Here is a 21,299-nt window from a genome sequence, read left to right as displayed (position 1 = left end):
GGAACAGGTAAACAATGACTTCATGCTGACAGTGGTCATTTCTGTCTGCAATCACGTGGGTGACAGACAGCAGACCCAGTCAGCAGTTAAGGTGGGTGGCAGCCACTGTTTCTCTACTAAGACAACTTCTTGACTTGTCTAAAACACAACAAAAGGATGGTCGGGTTGAAGGGAGCCGAGGGTATGACCAGATGAGTGGTTGATTCATTCATTCCTTCAACATGTATTTACAGAGCACCTACTATGTGCCCGGTCCTGGGGATACAGCCGTGGACAAAACAGATGTGGTCTCTACCTTTGTAGATCTTACGACTAGTGGCCAGTATAGGGGAAGGGCCTGGTGGACTTGGGGTGGGGGACCTGAGGGAGATGGGGGCACAAGGATCCAGAGATGAGTTAGGCCAAGTGCCTTCAGAGTCCAGAGGAAGGAGGACCAAGATCAGCCAACAGGTCTATAAGGCAGAGGCTGGATAAAGTCTCAAGTGAATTTCAAGGGTCAGAAGCGTGGTGGAGTGGAAGGGCCTGAGAGCACGATGAGGAGGGCAGTGAGGGGAGAAGTAATGACCTGCCTGAGACTTGCTTTTGGTGGCCGTTGGCTGCTGGCACAAGTGGGTCCACTGCCCTCCAGCCTCGGGAGAGCCTCCATGCAGGCATCAAGCCGTCCACCCCGGCTCTGCTTTACCCTTGCAGGCCAGGAACTTCAGGCTCCAGGTTCTGGAACAAAAACCTATGGGCTGAGATCCTCCTGCTCTGAGCACGTCTCTGGTCTCCCGTTAGGAGGGACGTGGAGGCACCCGTGTGGAGGACGAGGCATTTCAGGCCGCAGTGTGTGACAACGTCACCGCCACTCTGCAGGGCGGGCGTGGCCCTGAGCAGCTCTTCCAGCTGGCCAGGTCTGCGTCATCCGTGCTGGACCAGCAGTGCCAGGGGCCGGGCTCCGGGCAGCCGCTGAGAGTGGACGACAGACAGAAGGTGCTCCCGATGGACTCCTTTGTCCCTTTGCTGGGGCCCTGGGGTCTGTATGCAGCCCATTCGGGGTGGGCAGGGGGGTCCACGGATCTGTGGAGAAGTCTTTGGTGTCTCCTGAGTTGTTGATGTCACCTCCCTCTTCTGGTCCTTTCGGTGAGTGACATAGGATGAAGGAAGCCTGCTTTCTCTGCTCAGCCTCACGGAGCCACAGGTTTCCAGGGCGGGAGGGAATTTAGAGGGTACCACTCCAGTCTCTTCCTACTAAAGAGGATGAAACCGAGGCCCAGAGGAGAAAAGGGACCCCATCTTGGTCATACGGTTAATGGTTTGATGTTGTCCAGCTCTGTCATTTACCATCTCTATTGTCACAGGCCTGAATCTCTCTAAGCCTCAGTTTCCCCACCATGGAAAACAGGGACAATAATAGTATTTTCCTCATAAGGTTGTGGTGAATGTTAAGAATTACATTCACTGTAGCTGTGGGTCAAATCATATGAAATTGCCAACATTCAACCAGTTTTAATCCACAAAAATGGCCATTCCATGTGTTACAACCTAGCATTAGAAACAACTCTGGCGGGCTTCCCTGGTGGCGCAGTGGTTGAGAATCTGCCTGCTAATGCAGGGAACACGGGTTCGAGCCCTGGTCTGGGAGGATCCCACATGCCGCGGAGCGGCTGGGCCCGTGAGCCACAATTGCTGAGCCTGCGTGTCTGGAGCCTGTGCTCCGCAGCAAGAGAGGCCACGATAGTGAGAGGCCCGCGCACAGCGATGAAGAGTGGCCCCCACTTGCCACAACTAGTGAAAGCCCTCGCACAGAAACGAAGACCCAACATAGCCATAAATTAAAAATAAATAAATAAATAAAAATTAAAAAAAAATAAAAGTTTTTAAAAAAAAAAGAAACAACTCTGGCAAAAGGTATGATTACTTCCTCTCCCAGTGTGCGCTCCCAGGCATGCTACCTGCATGCACGACACACAGCACCACACCTGCTGGGCACGGAGGACAGAAGACAGGCTCCTCTGGTTCCCGAAGCGTTTGCCTGAAAGTCCTCAGCACGGTGCAGAGAATGTGAGCAGCTTTCCTGGGTCCACATTTCCAGTAGGTGGTAAAGACAGGAGCAAACCCAGGTTTGCCCTTCCCCCGCCCACCTCCAGCCGTCTCACCGCAGCCCCTTCCTTCACCTAGTTCCCCCACTCCCATCCCCCGCCGCACACCCCCCCTGGCTCTCATTCACCCCGAGCATAATTTACAGCAAACTTCCCTTTGGATGCCCTGGGGTCCTAAGCACACAGACTGCACAGCCTGACGCAAGGTCTTCTCATGAAACACCAGAGTCCTGTCGGGAGACAGATGTCAAGCTCTAACTGGGCAATGGAGAAGATTTTAAGAAGGGCTCTGTTGAGAAAACTGGGGGCAAGGTTTCAGAAACAAACGAGAGAGAACACAGGACCCCAGAGGCTCACCCTGAAGTGACCAGCATCCTCAAGGGGCAGCTACGCGTGGAGGGGGCTCCCTGGTAGGAGCAGTGGCTTTGAAGGATGAGGCAGGCAACCCCGGCAGGGAGGGCGCCGGGAGCAAAGCTTCCAGCTCTCTCTCCTCCTGCCCTCTCGTCTCCCGCTGAGTGAATCCATGGGCCAGAGGCTCAGCAGCCAGTGACATCTCCATGCAGGCAGCCTCCAGGACGGCGACCAAGGATGGGGAAGAGCTGCAGAGGCAAACATGAGATTATCCATTACCTGACTTTCCTTCCAGAACGTTCTAACAGGAGTGCCCTCATAGACAGGGTTATTCTTTCCTCCATCCAAGCCACGCCCTGAATGGAAGCCTGGCTGCACCCTGAGCTGTTGGCAGACATGCTCAAACTCTGCAGCTGCTGTGAACGACTGTTAGACGGTTAGAAGAGTGAGTTGTGAGTAGCAAGCAGGACGGGAGGGTAAGAGGGATTACTCACCTCTGTCTGTGTTCTTCCAGATTGTTGCCATGAGCCATGTCTGGCCATATACATTTAAAGTAAAATGAATTTTAATGAAATAAAGTTAAAAATTCAGTTCTCTGGCTGCACTAGCCACATTTCAAGGGCTTAATATGTAGTCACATTTGGCAAGTGGCTATGTTACTGGACAAAACAGGGACAGAACATTTCTATAAATGCAGAAAGTTCAATGGCGTGGTGTTAAAATTATTTTCTTAGGTTTTTCTCTGCCTCAGCCAAAGCCAGCCCCTCTCATTAGGGCTTTGCGGCTTAGAAAGCATGTTCCCCGGAAGCCCCAGGAGGTCTGGCTTAAGGCTGGAGTTGGGGGATGGCTGGAGGGATCCTTGTCCCCATTGCCCCAAAGGCACACAGGGACCCAAGTCTGCAAAAAGACCTCCCATCCATACTGGGCCAACAAAGTGATCCAATTTCGGAATTTCATGCCATTTTAGTCACAGTGAGACCCTGAGACACCATTTGTTTTTAAATAATGCCAGATTTTACAGATTTTTTTTTTTTGGCCATGCCATGTGGCACATGGGATCTTAGTTCCCTGACCAGGGATCGAACCCAGGCCCTTGGCAGTGAGAGTGTGGTGTCCTAACCACTGGACCGCCAGGGAATTCCCCAGATATTACAGATTTGCTTTCAAGATTTGGAGAAAGCTTGAGACATCCTGTATTAGTTTCCTCCTGCTGCTATAACAAATAACCATTAACTTTATGACTTAAAACAACACAAATTTATTATCTTACATTTCTGGAGGTCAGAAGTTTGCAATGAGTCTCACTGGGCTAAAACCGAAACGGTGGCAGGGCTGTGAACTGTCTGGAGGCTATAGAGGAGAATCCACCCATTGGCTTTTCTAGCTTCTAGAAGCTGCTCACATTCCCTGCTCCATTTTCAACACCAGCATCTTCAAATCCCGACCCCTCTCCCTCTGTCCCTCTCTCCCCATCTCCATCTCCCTCTCCCTCTCCACCACCTCTGCCTCCATCATCACATCTTCTCTGACTCTGACCCTCCTACCTCCCTCTAGTAAAGACCCCTGTGATTACATTGGTCCCAACTGGTTAATACAGGATACTCTCCCCATTTCAGAATCCTTAACTTAATCAAATCTCCAAAGCGATTCTGCCGAAGTGCCTTTTGCCATGTGAGTAACATATCCATAGATTTCAGGGATTAGGATGTAGCTATCTTTGGGAGGCTATGATTCTGCCCACCACACATCCTAGGAGACAAGAAGAGGTCTACTGGCTTTGGAAAACCCCACATGAGCCTGGTCACTTTCTCAGACGCCAAATCTTTCTGAAACAGCTTCATCAAGCCACTGGAATTACATTTCCTCTCCCCACCTTCCTATGTCTATGCCAAGGTCAGAGAGCGTATCCTCTCTGTCTGCGGGGTCACTGCCTGCGGTCAACGCCACCTTGGGGGACATGCAGAAGGTGCAGGAGCCGGCCGAGGTACTGACAGAGGTGACCCGCCGCAGCGAGGAGCTCACGCCCTTGGCCCAGGTGAGTAGTTCCCACCCGCTGAGCCAGGCAATAGGACGTGCACTTCTGCGGTGGGTGGCTGACAACAGACCCCAACCCAGGTCACAGGTCCCTCAGTCACAGGGCCCCCAAGACTTCTGCCTTCTTGTTTCCAAGGCTCCCACAGGGGCGATGCCAAGGGAGGGGAGGTGCCCCTCTCACAGCCCTGTGTCTCCCGCTGCTTGTGATGGCCTGTGTGCTCACACACCTCACTCCCCCGCCAGCCGGTGCGCACCTGACTCTAACTAATCATTGGGTGGCCAAGGGTGTGTCCAGATGCTGCTGCTGACCCGACCATGGCCCCCACTTGAGTGCACTGCGATGTCCAGCTGCCAGCTCTTGCCCTTCTTTGCCTGGGGGCCTTCTCTGACCTCCCCTCCAGAGTCCACTCTGCCTGCCCACATGGCAGGTTGGACATGTCAGGGGTTCAATGCAGTTCTCAGTGACTAATGGGCTGGGGTACAGATACCCCGGCTCCCCCGCTCCTCTTGGTGGAGACCTCCCAAGTAGGACTGAGCCCCAGGTAAGTGGCTTGATCACACCCCCTGGACTGGCTTCCTACCCTTCCCTGTCTCACTTTCCCATTCTGCTTCCAGTGTTTCCTGGGATAATCTCCAAATAAATGACTGGTTGTCAAATTCTTGCCTTAGGGCCTGCTTCTTGGAGAACTCAAATTGAATCACCACTTTCCCAACACTGTGGCAGCCAAATGTCAATAAAGAAGCCATAAGCAGTAAAGGGGAGAGCTGTCTTGGCTCTGCCCCACCCACTCTGTCAGGAGGTTGTCCCCCTCACGTTCCTGGTCCTGGAGCCTGCTATGCTGACCTTTATTTCTGGGACCCTGATCACCCTAATATCATACTTCCCACTTACACATCCATTTGCTCATGCATCCCTTCTATGCACCTACATCTATACACGTACATATACATCCGTCTCTCCACCCTTCCACTCATTTATCCATGCATTAATTTTTTCATTCATTCAACAAGTGCTCCCCAGATGCCTAGTATGTGCCAGGTACTATGCAACTCATTGAAAATTCATCAGCAAATCACATAGACGTGGCCTCTGCCTTCATGGCACTTTTAGACAACTGGGCCTGCCAGTTACTAAACCATTTCACAAATACATATATAATTACAAAATTGGAATAAGTGCTATGTCCATCCAGCCAGCCAGCCAGCCAGCCAGCCAGCTAGCTATCTCCAGTCAGTGAATGTTTACTGAATGCCTACTATGTGCTGGGCATTGTGCAAGGCACTCTGGGAAAGATCCAGAGATGCATGAGGCTAGTGTCCTGAAAGAACTTAGCACGTGATAGGGAAGGAACACCTGGCCTCAAGTCAGCGACACAGGCAGCTTGTGTGACGGGCCCAGCCCAGATTTTCCCTGGCTTGAGCCCCCACCTTGCTCCCCTCCACTGCAGCGCTGGTCCCTGGAATGGCCCGGGGGCTGGTCTAACCCAGGCCGGGGCGCATGCTGTTCTTCCTCCTCCTCGGGGTGAGCCCAGCGGGAGGCCAGCAGGGCTCTGCAGCACGCCAGTGAGGCCTTGTTGGCAGTGAGTGCCGAGGCCCATCCTGAGGACCAGAGGCGCCAGGCGGCCACCAGGGACCTGTTCCAGGCTGTGGGCAGCGTGCTGGAAGCCCCCCTGAGGGACAGACCAGAAGAGCCTGCAGAGGCCAATGGCAGCCAGGTAGGTGTCCCAGCCCAGACGCAGACGTCACGCTTACCGCGTGCCCAGCTCACACCAGCACTTCTAGGTGGATCTTTCTCCACATCTTGCAGATGAGGAAACTGAGGGACTGAGTTTAAAGTCCTTTCTAGGAGCTGAAAGAAAGGCTCCAGAGACCAGAGCTTCTGGCAGGCAGTGTGTTGCAGCAGGCCAAGCGCAGCCTTCAAAAGAGGCGGCCTGAGTTTGAACCCTGACCTTGTCACTCACAAGCCTTGTGACTTGGGCCAGTGACACAACTTCCTGCAGCCTCATCTCCTCATCTGTAGTAGGTTGACAAGCTCTGCCTCACCCTGGAGAGGCCACCCGTTGGAGAGATCGTTGGTTCACCCTTGCAAGTTTGAATCCAACTCCTGGCTCACTTAGCCAAGGATACGGAACGTCTTTAGAAGAGAGGCAGCCCCCAGGGTAAGAAGAGCTGCAGCACAGCCTCACGCGGCCGCAGCACCCAGGACGTCATCATGACGGAGCCACAGAACCCATTACCTGCTGCTCCACAGTCCTTTACCTTGCGGGGCCATCACTGCATTCAACAAGAACTCACACACACATTCTCGCACGTGGCCACACAAACACACTCAAACACATATCCACACACTCACAGACACCCACAAACACTAAAACTCATACACACATTCAATCACACACACTCACACATTCACGCACACTTCTAGGCACTCATTTATGCTCTCACATACATTGGGAAGCCCACACTCCAGCACACACTCACACAGATGCACATTTACACTCATATCTTCACACAGGGCCACAGAGTCACACAAACACACAGACTCTCATATACGGTTGCAGTCACACACAAAACCACATACGCACACTCATTCATGCTCAGATACTTATACTCCCACACCCTCAAACCACATTCACACACTTACACTCACACACACCCACTTACACTCACACATACACACACTCAAATATTTACATTCACACACAGTCCCCCTCAATACACACATAAACACTCACATTCACGCACGTACAGTCGCACACCCGTCAGACATAAGACATACACGGACGCACAATCTGTGCACTGATAGGAACTCTGCACAAACGTCCAGCCCTCCTGCTCCTCACGCCTGCCTTGGCTTCAGCGAGGCCACATCTTCACCCAAGGGTTTGGGTTGCATGGGGAGTGGAGTCTGAGCCCGGGTGACCCCGTGCGATGGCTCTGCCTGTGACTTTCCATTTCCCCACGAATAAGACCTGGGCTGTGGGCAGATGTCAGGGTCCAACGGAGCAGCACGGACAGGCGCATAGTGAGCCCTGCCGTGACCCCGGCGCCTCCCCTTATCAGTGCGTGGCCTCCACAAGTCATCACTCTCTCTGTGCCTCTGTCTCCCCGTCTGCCAAACAGGGGTTGTAAAGCACCTGCTGGCAGAGGCTGGAGTCTTCTAAGTGCTTACTCTTGGCTCCCTACAGCACCTGGTGCCCAGTAAAGGGCCTTCCATCATGGTCTCCGCCTTGCTCCTCTGCCCTCTCCCCGTCCCTGCCAAAGGGCACACTAGCCTGGCGGCAGTAACCAGAGGTGGTATACGGCCACCAGTCCACAGCAGTGTCCCCTGCTTCCTTTTCCAGACAGCCATAGTGCCCCAGCTGCTGGGAGCTATGGGGCACATGCAGGCCGCCGTCCTGCCGGGGGGACTGCCCGGGGGCCTTCCAGCCACGCTGGCCGCCCCCTCCATCTCCGTGTATACAAACAGGTAACCGGCTATGCTGTGGTATCCCCTGACCTGGCTCATGCCACATCCACATCCCAAGACCCTGTGACAGGCAGAGCCCAGGAGACCTGCCTGGCAGTGGGGAAGTGATGGGACCTAAAGTGGAAAGGGCTTTTCACCAAGAGAAGGTCCCCGTGTTGGGTGTCTGTGCAGCACAGGAAGGGAGGTGGTGAGTGCTATGCTAGTGTCAGAGCCACGCATGTGTCCCGAGAGACGGGTCATGGTGGGCTGTGCAGGTGAGGGGGCAGAATGAAGGGGACTAGCCCACTTTTAACCTCACCCGGAGTGTGTCTGGCAAGCCTGCTGCTCCGTGGACCTGTGGGGATTCCAGGGGCACTTGCCTTGGGAGTTTGTCCGTGGAGCTCCTGCCTACCTCTCACTGAGCCCTCCTGCAGTACCTGGGGATGGCCTCCCCCTTCCATCCCTCCCCCTGACAGTCGTGGGCTGGACGACGCTGCAGGCACGCTGAGAGCCCCGGCATCGAGCACCCTCCCTTGGTTCCTCCTGCCAGGGCTGCGCTCCTGGATCCCAGGGGCAGTTTCCCAAAGCAGCATCCTGATCAGCACCAGGAACCGAAACCAGATCCCCAGGCTACTCAGATGCGACGAGGTCAAAGGCCAGTAAAGATGGTTTTATGGGAGCCCATGACATCAGAGGTCAAGTAGGTAGGGGAGGTAAGTCTGGAGAAATGTCTACAGCCAAGCTCATTTATTCATTCAACAAAATATGTACTGACCACCATCACGAGCCAGGCGCTGCTCTAAGCACTGGGGTGCCACAGTAGGCAAAGCTGGCCACAGCCCTGTCCTCATGGAGCTGCCAGCCCAGAGTGGAAACACTGGCTGCCTTTTATGCTGCTCCTACTGATGCAAATATTCAGAACTATCTACAGGGATCACAAAAGAGCCGCCCACTCTGATGCTAAAGCCGGGATCCCTGTAGAGCAAGAGGTGGGCAGGTCTTCCTCTGACTCTGACCTTCTCCCCTCTCTCCCGGCACCTCTGTTCTCACCTTGTGGAAAGAATACAGCCCCGGAGTTAGCGAGGCTCCCCTGTGCACGTTGCTGCTGCCAGCTCTGCGACCTTCACCCTGCCCGCTGCCCCCTCCCTTGGCTCCATGGAGGACGGTAGAGTGCCTGTGGACATAAGGGTAACAATGGAAGGAACCTCCTTGGGAACAGCCCTTTAGAGTTTGCAAAGCACCTGCACATATATTTGCTCATTTATGTTGATAACAACCCTGTCAATTATGGAATTATTATGCCCATTTTACAGGTGAGGTTCAGTGACTTGCCTGAGACCACAAGCAAAGTGGCAGAGCTGGGGCTCAGACCCAGGCCTCTGACTCCCCAATCCATCCTCTTTCCACTGTGATGTGGAATTTCTCCAGCAGCCCTGGTTTAATTAGTCATTGGAAATTAAGCTCTTCAGACTTTGTTCCATAGCTAGGAAACAGTAAACTCAGGGCTCTTTCCATTCCCAAATTAGGGCACATATGACTCTCTGCTCCTTGAGCCTCAGAGAAAGCAGACAAACTTCTTTCTCTTAGAGACTTGCTGGCTTTGCAGGAAGAAAGGCTCAGACTGTTTATAGCCCAGTAACTGCTCGGCTGTAACAAGTCCGATTGGGTCTCTAGGCCCAGCTTTCTGAAGCCACAACCCTGAAGGGGAGACACATACCAGGACAGACAGCAGCAGCTAAAGGCGGGGCCCTCCCAGTCACCCCACAGGGCAAGAGCCACTTGTCCATCCCATCTTAGGAAACCTCATCCTTCCCACAGGGACCTAGTCACCTTCCGGCCTTTGGGGCCCTTGGCTGACACTCTTTGCTCCTGGTTTCAGATGATGAGTTTCCCAGAGAACCCACTCCCAGCCCGAAGTCACTTTGACGTCAGCGGAACCGCTGGTGGCCTCTCTCTGCCAGCCCTGGTGGGCAGCTCATCCCTGTGAAGAATCTGTCGGAGAATATCGAGGTGGACTTGGGGCGCTCTCAGAAGTCAGGAAGTGCTTCTGTCTTCTTTTTCAACTTGGTCAGGACCAAAAGTTGGTCAGTTATGGAAAAAAAGAAAGATTAAAGAAGAAAATCATTAAAAATGATCTTCACCCTTCCTTAAGCGTTGTATTTTAACGTAAAACTATAAATGTACGTCATTATCAATCTTAAGGTGTACAACTGAAAGTTTCTTTAAATCTGTTGATTGGAATTTTAATCATCTTCACTACATAAATCATCCCCTGAACATAGTTAGATTTTCTTTAAAGTGAATAAAAAATGTAGGCACACTGGTACAATACGAGTTCAGATTCTTTTGAGATTTTAATGACTTTTTTTCCAGGCTTCTACAGTTTTCTCATCAGTGACTAATTCAATAACAATTTGTCCCCACTCATCTTTGAGTCTTCTCAAAGCCTTCAACTTAAGTTTTTATGCAAATAGTTCTTTTACACTCCTACTTTGTCAACTTATCACTCTATGAGAGCTATCATCAAAATGGACCCTTACGATCACCAGTACAATGGACGTTAGCAAGTGTGGGATCAGACACAACTGTCTATTGTTGAGCATACGCCTGACAGGTAGGAGGGGCTGCCAGAATTACTAGAGAGGAGATGTTGTAGGTTGTGTTCCCTGGAAGCCGGCACTGAGAAGGTGTTCGTGGTGCAAGATGCTTGCTAGACATCAACGCCTGTGAAGAGTGAAGAAAGAAAACAGGATTGGACAGAAGTCAGACTACAATCCAGACTCCACAAAGGCTCAGTCAACCCAGAGGGGGCTCTGCAGCAAGTAGCAGCCACCAGGGCTCTAGCAATCGTGTTTGCTATCTTCTGTATGTTATGATGTTTTGATATCTTAAAAATCTTGCTGGCGGGGAGAGACTGCCCCTCCCAGGGCCGGCCAGCTCTCAGAGAGAGCAAGAGCTCTGCCAGGGCACACCTTTCATGCGAAAACCAACCAGTCCTGAGTCTATACCCCAACCACCCCCTTTATCTCACTCACTCACCAGGCCAATATTCAAGCTCTGCCCCAAATCATCCCAGGGCCAGGTACCAACTAGAGACCAGCCTTATAGCCAAAGTCTGCTGGAATTATTCAGACTGGCCAATCCTAAGCTGTTTTCTATGCCCTGTCTTGCCTTTCCTGTGGAAACCCCAGTAAAGCTGTGGACTAGGCTTTCCCCCTTGCCTGCTTCTGCATCCTGACCGAGTGCTTCCCCTGTGGCCCTGCGTGGCATGGCAGGTCCTCCGCTCCTAGGAAATATAAGTAATAAATTCTTCAGGGCAGACCCTGAAGGAGCTGAGAGCTGGAGCCTGTCTGATGACCATACTCCCTGTGACTGGGTAGGAGGTCCTTCCTGGAAGGAAGAGCTGGGTGGCATATTCCTGTGTCTACTGTAGAGGGCCACCAGGAGCAAATAAAAAGTGCATGGTGGGCATTAATCAGTCTGTTTTTAAAAGGGGATGGAGGGCATCAGTTAATCTGGAGAGCTGATTAAATGGAGAGTGGTTGTGAGAAATTCTAACGTTAAGAGTAAAAGCAGAGGAATAGCAGCAACTAATTGTTGAGCGCTATTGTGTATCTGGCACTTGACTCAGTATTTTGTATATGATAACATTTTGAATAATCACCGTGAGTCTATGTATTCTACTGATGACAAGAAACTGAGGCTCAGGAATTCCCTGGCGGTCCCGTGGTTAGGACTCCATGTTTTCACTGCTGAGGGCTTGGGTTCGATCCCTGGTCGGGGAACTAAGATCCCGTAAGCCGCGCAGTGAGGCCAAAAAAAAAAAAAAAAAGAAAAGAAAAGAAACTGATGCTCAAAGTGGTCTGTTAATTGGTCAGAGGTCCCAGAGTTAATATAGGGCAGAGCCAAGATCAAAGAGAGATCTCTGTGCCTCTGCGGCCTGTGCTCCTAACTTAATCTTACTTGTTCCACTCTTTGATCAACACCACCACTAGTTCATATGCCACCTTTGTGCAAACTAGAAAGATGCACCCTTGTGCCCTTTCTGTGCAGATGCAGCCCCAAGCTGGGGTGAACAGCTTGATGAGCACAGGCTGAATAAAGGTCCCCAAGCTATCCACATCCTCATCCCTGAGCCGTGAATATGTCACCTGACATAGCAAAAGGGGACTTTGCAGATGTGATTCAAGTTAAACATCCTGAAATATAGAGATGATCCTGGGTTATCTGGGTGAGCCCAGTGTCATCAAGAGGTCCTTATAAGAGGCAGGCGGAGGGGGAGTTGACTCCAGAAAAGAAAAAGGTGATTTGATGACAGAAGCAAGAGGTTGGGTGATGCAAGGAGGGGCCATGAGCCAAAGGACTGCAGGCACCTACCTCCAGAAGCTGGAATACGCAAAGAAGTGGATTCTGCCCTGGAGCCTCCAGAAGGAACTAGCCCTGCCAACTGCAGGGCTGCAAAACCTGTGAGACTGGTTTTGGGCTTCTGGCATCCAGAACTGTAAGAGAATAAATTTGTGTTGTTTTAAGCCACCAGGTTTGTGGTCATTTGTCACAGCAGCCCCTGGAAACTAGTGGAAAGAGCAGAGCGCAGGGTGGATTTCAGGTCCCCAGGGGCTCACCCTGCCCAGCAGCCCTGACGCTCACTGGCATTCCCGTCCTGGCACACCCTTGATTTGACTGTTTCTGATGACAGATCCTGCTGCCTCAGCTTTCAGAAAGACACAGTGAGCCAACTGTGTTGAACCTGACCAGACCTGAAGCTCTGTGGGTGAACCTGGCTTCAGGGGGCGTGGCTTTGGGGATCCAGCTGCACTGCAGACCTGACATCCCACTCGTGCTCAGCCTGGGCTACGGCTAGCACCCCAACGAGACCAGCTACAACGCCCAAGCTCACCTCCTGCCAAAGGCTGCTCCAGGTAGTCCCAGCACTGAGCCAGTTTCTTGAGCTGCTTCCTGGCAGATGTGACCAGCTTAAAACTTGAGAATCAGGGCCATAGGGAAAAAGAAAAAAAAGAGAAAAAACACTTGCTACATTCAGTGCGTATTTTTGTTGGTGGTATTATTACTATTATTAGGTGATATTAGGTGAACACTTATTATATGCCCTGAAGAAGCTGACAAGCACTCACAGAACTGAACTCATTACAATCCTCATAATAGCCCTTGGGGATGAAGATGAATGAAATTTCTACTTTTCAGATAAAAACAGAGAGGTTAAGTAACTGGTCCAGAGTCACACAGCCAAGAAGGGACAGAGTCAGAATTTGAGCCCTGGTCAGTCTGACTTGGCAGCCGTGCTCAGCACGCTGACTTGGGAGTGCCTCTTCTTCCATGCTCCTGGTCTCAGGAGGAGAGGGTACTCCTAGGACATCGGGGCGGCCATCAGGATCGGATTCCCTGCCAAGGCATCTTGGTGCCCCTCTCCCATCATGCTAGTCCAGTTTCCATGAGGCTTCAGACGGACCCGGATCCCCCCTTCCTGCAGATGGGCTGTCCACATGGATCCTGAGCCCAGAGGACCTGCATTTTGGAGAAGGCATCTACTACCTGACTGTGATCCCCCAGTCTGACCTGGAGCCGGCCCCTGGCAGGGACTTCACAGTTGGCATCACCACCTTCCTGTCCCATTGTGTGTTCTGGGATGAGGTCCAGGGGACTTGGGACAACGCCGGGTGCCAGGTAGGGAAAGGGAAGCAAAGAAGAAGGTGGTAGAGCTGAGACTCAAACCCAGGTCTGTCCCCAGAGCACAAGCTCTAAGCGACGTGAGGCACTGCTTCTCCAGAGCTCACAGAGCCCTCGGAGGCATGTGGCCCTACTAATTGCAATCAAATCCCTGTCTCAGGGCAGCTCAGCTCTGCCTCCAAGGATCCAAGCCCATGACACTGTCCTGGTGACAGACATTGGCTCTGAGGCCATCAGAAGCCATCTCTGAGGTATCAGTGTCCCCCTTCCTTCTTCCATGCCTTTGCATATGCTGCTGTCTCCCCCAGGACACCCTTCTTCCCTACCCCGCCTGAAAAACTCCCATTCACCCTTCGATCTCCCAATCCAATGCCACCTTCTTTGGGTGGCAGATGTTTGCAGTCTCCCTCTGTTGCACTTCCATACCCTCCCCAAGAACAGCCACCTCCACATCTAGTTGAAATTTGTCACACACCTGTCTCCATCCCCTACACCATATACCTTCTTTCATTCATTCTACAAATATTCACCAGGTGCCAGGCCAACTGATAGGGATACAATGATGAGAAAAACCAGTGAGCTTTCAGTCTAGCAGAGGGCACAGACAAGAAGCAAATGGCATGTATGTCCAATGACAACAGTCATAAGTAGCGTAAGAAGCCAGGTCCCAGCAGAGCCACAGACGGGGACTTAAAGCCAAGCTCCTTCCGGGTTTGTTTCTGCTGCATCTTTGGCTTCCTTGTCAACTCCTGCTTCCAGCTGTCACACATAGGGAGTCCCCCACAAAGTGCCAAGAAGAGACGAAGGCACGTTGAGATGTCCAAGAGACAGTGGGTCCCCCACACCTGAAGCACAGGTCTTTGTACCTCGTGAACGAGACCCTGGGTGTGCTGCAACCTTTTAGAGTCCTTGCTACCAAAAGCTTGTCCGATCCCCACGTTGCTGGCAGAATACCCGCTGCAGGCTGCCTTCCGAGGCCGGGGGCTCAGAACAGGATGGTGCAGGGGCTGGCGGCCCGGCTCTGCCATCAAACAGACTTGGGTCCAATCCCACGTCATCAGTACTTGCAAGGTGACCTTGGACAAGACACCCCACCTCTCTGAACTTTCCCATCTGCAAATGGGGATAAAGGATGGCTGCCACTTACCACAGGGTGGGACCTAGACGAGGTTAGGGGTATAAAGTACTTAATGTGGTGCCTGGCACATAGTAGGTGCTCCACAGATTAAAGTGATTGCTGTGTTAGACACTCTGAGCATAGAGGAGACAAAACTATATAAAATGGAAATCAAGGAAAACAATGGACATAGGATTCTGCATGTAGTTGGGTTGAGGGGGAGCATGGGGACAGATTGGGGGAGGACCACTTAGCTAAACGTAACTTATTGGAAAGTTCCTAGCTTTTGAGTGGAGTCCTGGGTTCCCAGGTGCTTATTATGTTATTAAGAATATACAGCTACTAATGCACACGTACACGAATGTGGGGTGTACAAAAGAATGTCGGAGTTGTGTTATAGTGCCAAAATTATATTAACCCAATATTGTGTACCTGATGCTCATTATAGATATAGATGTTGATACAGATATAGATGCTGATACAGATATACAGAGATCATTGAGGAACCATAAATAAGTGAATGGGGAAAAAAATAAGTAAATGGGATCACCAAGTTTGGATGGAAAAACACCACTGTATTCTCAAAATAACTAAAGAAAGTTCCAAATCTGTAAAATGCAGACCTTATCGGGGTGGGTAAATGCAGAATTATTGCAAGGGGTTTGAGAACTGCATTCTTATTTATACATTTTTCTTGAAGGATACTAAAGGTGAAACTACTGTCACAAGGGGATCTCATGAAAATTTTCTGGTCTTTCCAGATTAATTTATGGTTTTCAAAAGGACTCTCATGCTGGAAAAGACTGGGAAAGCCACTGTCCTCCAAGTCTTTGTGAAAACCCAGGAGGGCAAAGGTGTTAGGCATAAATCAGGTCTGGTCCCTGGGCTCCCAGCGCTGAGATGGTCTTGTCACTGGTACTTGCTTGGGCTTCTTCTTTTGAACCAACCCCACCCCTCCTGGGTGTGCCAAGGGTTCCCGTAAGACCCACAGCTGTATGCTAAATGCTGACCAGGATTGGGAAACAGTGAGCAAACATGGAACTAAGACCCATGTGAAATCTGTCAATAAAGCAGTTGACGCCATAGCTGTTGGAGGGGTCAGCCTCTCTCGGTGGCTCGTTAAAGGTAAAAGAATTACCTGCTGGGCATGTTTGGGCTGCTGCGGGCTCTTCCTCACCAGATGCTGGGCACAGAACTTTCCGCATGCCAGTATTTTCTGTTGCCTCCTACCTTACCACCTCGTTGTGGACCCTGGAATGAAAAGGTAGTGCTGGGTTGTGGGTTTGAATTAAATCTTTACCCACCAAATGGCCCTGGGTGGATTGCAAGCTGGCTGGGGGCTTTAGGGAAGGCCTGCCCTACCTCATCCCTGTCTCCTCCCTCCCCCAACCGCATTCCCCACACCGCCAGGGACCTCGTGCCCAAGTTCCATCTACACACCCCGTTTCCCCACATTTTGCCACCCTTGTGCCCAGGGATGGCCACAGCAGTAGCCAGTCCTCCACAGAAGGACGATCCTGAGGAATGGGTCTGGGCAGGCCCTGTAACAGGGAATTCTGAGGTCCAGGTCCCCAAACCACCATCTAAAAGTGGGCGTCCCAGGGCCAGGACTAGGTAAGGCAAGTGAGGCATCTAGAGTGCAAAATTTAAGGGGGGGATCTTTCCTGGGGTCACCTAGGACCTCGCCCTAGTCCTGGCTGAGTGGTATGTGCTGTGGTGGGCATGCCCCGCCCCGCCCCCGACTCCTCATCCTGTGCGGAAGGGCGCAGCCTAAGGACGGCTAGACTGGGACTCTTCAAAGCAGGAGCCCAGGACGGGGGGCCGCAGGTTCCTCGATCTAAGGTGGGTAAAATTTAGAGAATTTTTTCCTGGTGCTGAGACACCAGCTTAGGATTTAAATATCTGTCCTTCCCTTTTTCTTGCATGGTTCCCCCAACCTCCGTCTTTTTTTTGCTCTTCAGTGTAAGATGACCAACTGCCCCAGTTTGCCCAGGACTAAGGGGGCTTTCAGTTTGAGAAGCAGGAAAGTCTCTGGCAAACTGAGATGAGTTGGTCACCCTGAATGTCCTCTCAGCACCTTGCCCATTGCCTGGCCTGGAAGTAGCACCCAACAAACACCTGCCTAGTGAAGGAGCACCCGGTGGGAGAATGTAATGTAAGGATGCACACCAAATGTGTGATAACGGCTGCTTTTGGAGGCTGGCAGACAGAAGGGACTTCAATTTTACCCATAATACTTCTCACCTAAAAAAGGCAAAGCAGACTGGCAAGATGGACACAGGTGCTCACTGAGAATGACAGGTGCAAAGATGCTTATTATAGACATTATTCTCTGCATTTTAAAATTAATTTTTAACTAAGTAAAAAAGCCCAAAGGAATCCTCAAGCTGGTCTCCCAGCAGTCTCCCCAGCCCCTCCCCAGGACAGTGGCCACCCCTCACAGTTCTCCTCCCTTGAGCTCGAGCGGGCGGGGATGTGCTCCCTGAATACTCCTACCAGGGCCTCTTTGGGGCTGCAGGTGGGACCACGGACCACCCCCTCCCAGACACACCGCCTCTGCAACCACCTCACCTTCTTTGGAAGCACATTCCCGGTGATGCCCAATGCCGTGGACGTCCGCCAGACTGCTGAGCTCTTTGCCACCTTCGAGGACAACCCTGTGGTTGTGACCATCGTGGGCTGCCTCTGTGTGGCCTACGTGCTGGTGGTGATCTGCGCAAGGAGGAAAGACGCTCAGGATCAGGCCAAGGTGAGGTTGCACAGTCCCCGGGAGCAGGAGGGAGGAGCAGGAGTGTCCCCTTGCAGGGGCTCCAGGGGATGGAGCCCAGGTGGGGAGCTGAGGGGCCAGCTGCAAATCCAGGCCTTGACCCCTGGAGTCATCTCAGGTAAGCTGGCCCCTCAGCCTCTTGACCAGTAAAATGTCCTTGTTCATCAAAGTATCAGGAGGAGTATGAAACTGACCTCTTATTGAGAATTTACTATGTGCCAGGTATTACCCCCATTTAATGCTCACGATAGTCCCAAGGGGAAGGTACTGTGTTGAGAGTCCCCAAGACCACCCTCGAGTTCAGTGATTTGCTAGGACTCACAGAACTTAAAAAAGCCACTATCCTTACGATTATGGTTTATTATAGTGAAAATGGTGCAAATTAAAATCAGCAAAGGAAAGGGTCCAGGAGAGATCAGGCAAGAGCTTCTAATATTCCTCTCCCAGTGGAGTCCTATGGACAGATGAATTCTTCTGGCAATGACGTGTGATAGCACATGTGAAGTACGGCCAACCAGGAAAGCTCCCCTGAGCCTTGGTGCCCAGGGTTTTCTTGGGAGTAATTCCCACAGGTATGGAGCCTGCATGACTGACTTTAGTTAGTCTCCAGCAACCACTGCTCCCCATCCCTGCCCAGGTCAGACTGATAGAGCGTGGCCCAAAGCCCTCACCACAGATCACATCGTTAGCACATACTGCCTGAGGTGGCCCAAGGCCCCACGTAGTCAGACACTCTTATCATGCAGGCTATTTCAAGGACTTAGAGGTTATCTTCCACGAGCTGGCCAAAACCAGTCTATCCTTTGGAATGTGTGGGGTTTGGATAACCCAAGCCTGCTGAATTCACCCTTTACTGCACAGCACCTCTATCATTTTACAGAGGAGGCAAGTGAGGAGCAGAGAGGGCAATTAACTAGTCCAAAGCCACCTCCCTCCCAGGGGCCAGAATTCAAACCCAGATCTGCCTGACGATAAGTCAGGTCTGAGGATAGAAATGAGACCAAACAATAACCATTTGTGCAACCAATTGTGACAACAAAGTTCTGATTATTTTTCTGATACAGGCATCATATCTGACACATAGGAGCCGTCAATAAACATTCATGAGTGACTGAGCACACAAATGAATACAAGGATGCATTGTCACAAAGCTCTGAAACTTTCAACATTCCCTACTGTCCCTATACACAGCAATACTTCTCAGGGTGTTAGGATGGTATGAAACCTAAAAAGATAATAGTTGCCCCATTTATCCTGCTGTCTTTGATTTGCCCAAGGGATTTAACATTAATACGTTAAGTCCCTCAGCTTTAGGTTGATTCCTGGGAAGCAGACTCTGAGATGGAGTTAAGTATGCAGGGTGTTTATCAGGGAGTGCCTGGGATCAGCCCCTGGGCAGGGAGGGAAGGAGGCAGGATGGGCAGGGGGAGAAGTCAAGCTGGGATGCAGCCCACTGACAGCTGGGTGACCCCTTGGGGAGCTCTAGAACTGTCCTGAGTTGGGTTGAGAAGCCCAGGTCTTGATCTTGGGCAATGCATCAATCTGTTCTTAGATATCGGCCTCTCCAGGATGGGGCATGACTTTGACAGAGGAGACTCTTGCATCCCTGGCTACACCACCTCGGCAACTGGGAAAACAGTCCTCCATTGACAGGAGATCTGGGCAGCTCATCACAGAGCGCTCTGCAGCCTCTGACCAACTCCAGCTATTTATTTTCTGCTAAAACAACTTAACATTCATTCCTTCTAAATTCCCTTAGAGGCACAATCTGGTTACCAAGGTTATGAGGAATTATTTATGAACAGAGTTTGCATTCATCAGCTCAAGCATCAAACATTCTCAGCTTAATACCAAGTTCACTTCCAATTTGACTACTTTGGGTGATATTTAATACTGAATGTACTTTTTTATTTTAAAAGTTTGGTTTTCACTTAAAACCCTGCTGTTGTAAAGAACAGTTCTCACCTGATGGAATGAATCAATAGCATACATAGTTTTGCTTTCCCCCTTTAATTGTCATGAATGCCCGACTCACTCTTGGCTGCTGTGCGGTGGATGAACCCACCAAGCAGAGCCCTCCTAATGCCATCCTTCTGTCCAGGTGAAGGTCACAGTGCTGGAGGACAATGACCCCTTTGCCCAGTACCACTACCTGGTGACAGTTTATACCGGACACGGGAGGGGGGCAGCCACTTCCTCAAAGGTACCTGACCTGCAAGACACCTCGGTTGATCCGCACGTCCCACTCAGCAAAGCGCTTGCCAGTCCGTTGTTGAGTTACGTTAGCCCAGTGGATTTTGTTGTACGGTTTTTTCACTTTTGCTTTTTTTTTTGAGAAAAGTATCTTTTTTGCCAGACAAAATAACACCCTAAGCCCCAATATTTAAAAATATAAAGGAGGAGTGGATTAAGGGAGAGTTGGGGTCTGGTATACTGTACTCACTGGTCTTCTCATTTAACCCTACTAAAAAATAATTCAGACAGCTGGTTACCTGCACGCAAATGTGCTCACATATGAAGAACAGTCAGTAGACTGTTATCAATGAATAAAGGGGAAAACAGAATTTCTAAGAGAAAGGGGAGAAAGGAAAGAAACAAACAATGGCAACCATTTGAAAATGAGCCTTGAATTACATTTTTTAGGAAAACTGATTAGCTGGCATCCATCTGTCCCTGAGAAGGCTGACTAGAGGTAATAAGGACACAATTCCATTTGTTTATGAATTCTCTGAAATCCTTAAGTTTAGCTGTGGAGCATACAGCAGGTTGTCTCTGTCATGTCTCAGCATCCTTAGTTAAGTCTGGCCTCACCCTATCACTCATCAGACTGTAGCATCCCCTGCAGCAGCCTCCAAGCTTCCTTCACTGAAATTGTGCTCCATGGAACACAGTTTGAGAACCACAGGCACTGTGTGTACTGTCCCGGAGAAATCTCCATTGATTTTTTGTTTTTGTTTTTTATTAATTAATTTATTTTTTGGCTGCGTTGGGTCTTCGTTGCTGTGCGCGGGCTTTCTCTAGTTGCGGCGAGTGGGGGCTACTCTCCGTTGCAGTGTGAGGGCTTCTCATTGCGGTGGCTTCTCTTGCTGCGGAGCACGGGGTCTAGGCACGTGGGCTCAGTAGTTGTGGCTCGCGGGCTCTAGAGCGCAGGCTCAGTAGTTGTGGCGCACGGGCTTAGTTGCTTCACGGCATGTGGGATCTTCCCAGACCAGGGCTCGAACCCGTGTGCCCTGCAATGGCAGGCGGATTCTTAACCACTTCGCCACCAGGGAAGTCCCTGTTTTTTAAAAAATGACATTAGGCTCCATGAGAGCAGGACATGTGTCCACTTACATTTTACTTTTTATTTTAAAAATCTTATTATTTATATCTTATTATTTTTATTTATGTTATTTTTATTTAAATTAAAAAAACTGATATTGCTGCATCTTAGGGCCTCAACCAGCTAACACAGAGTAAGTGCTCAGTAACGATTTGTTGAATAAATGCAGGAATCACTTTCATCCATCTAATGAAACATCCATCCCACTTCCATTTGACACTGAAGAGCTGACCTTACAGGGAAAGAAAGAATGAAAATCTGTGATCCACAGGCCATTTCTCTTCATGGAGAGTTGCAGTCACATTTCAATTGATACTGTCTTAGTTCGGTTCTCCTGGCACAGTGGTTCTCAACTGGTTGGCCCCCAGGGACAGCTAGCAATGCTGGAAGTGGTTTTGGTTGTCACAACTTGGGACAGGAAGAGATGCTCCTGGCACCTAGCGAGGAGAGGCCAGGGATGGTGCTAAACATCCTGCAGCACACAGGACAGCCCC

General features: G+C 50.8%; 1 protein-coding gene across 1 annotated transcript in view; it reads left to right on the top strand.

Annotated features, from left to right (window-relative positions):
- Positions 1-21,299, top strand: part of LOC309648495 (polycystin-1-like protein 2) — an 82,676-nt gene that overhangs the window by 37,651 nt on the left and 23,726 nt on the right. The window contains 14 exon segments of the mRNA XM_082437114.1: positions 8-130; positions 778-1,015; positions 4,229-4,467; positions 5,999-6,181; positions 7,811-7,935; positions 8,976-8,991; positions 8,995-9,102; positions 9,794-9,869; positions 9,872-9,924; positions 12,611-12,772; positions 12,776-12,833; positions 13,403-13,596; positions 17,235-17,465; positions 19,585-19,686. Coding sequence (XP_082293240.1) covers positions 8-130; positions 778-1,015; positions 4,229-4,467; positions 5,999-6,181; positions 7,811-7,935; positions 8,976-8,991; positions 8,995-9,102; positions 9,794-9,869; positions 9,872-9,924; positions 12,611-12,772; positions 12,776-12,833; positions 13,403-13,596; positions 17,235-17,465; positions 19,585-19,686 — 1,908 coding nt within the window.

Source organism: Balaenoptera physalus (assembly GCF_965194825.1).
Source record: "Balaenoptera physalus genome assembly, chromosome: 19".
Lineage (NCBI taxonomy): Eukaryota > Metazoa > Chordata > Mammalia > Artiodactyla > Balaenopteridae > Balaenoptera > Balaenoptera physalus.
Note: the sequence above shows the minus strand (reverse complement) of the source record. Positions and strands in the feature narration are given on the sequence as shown.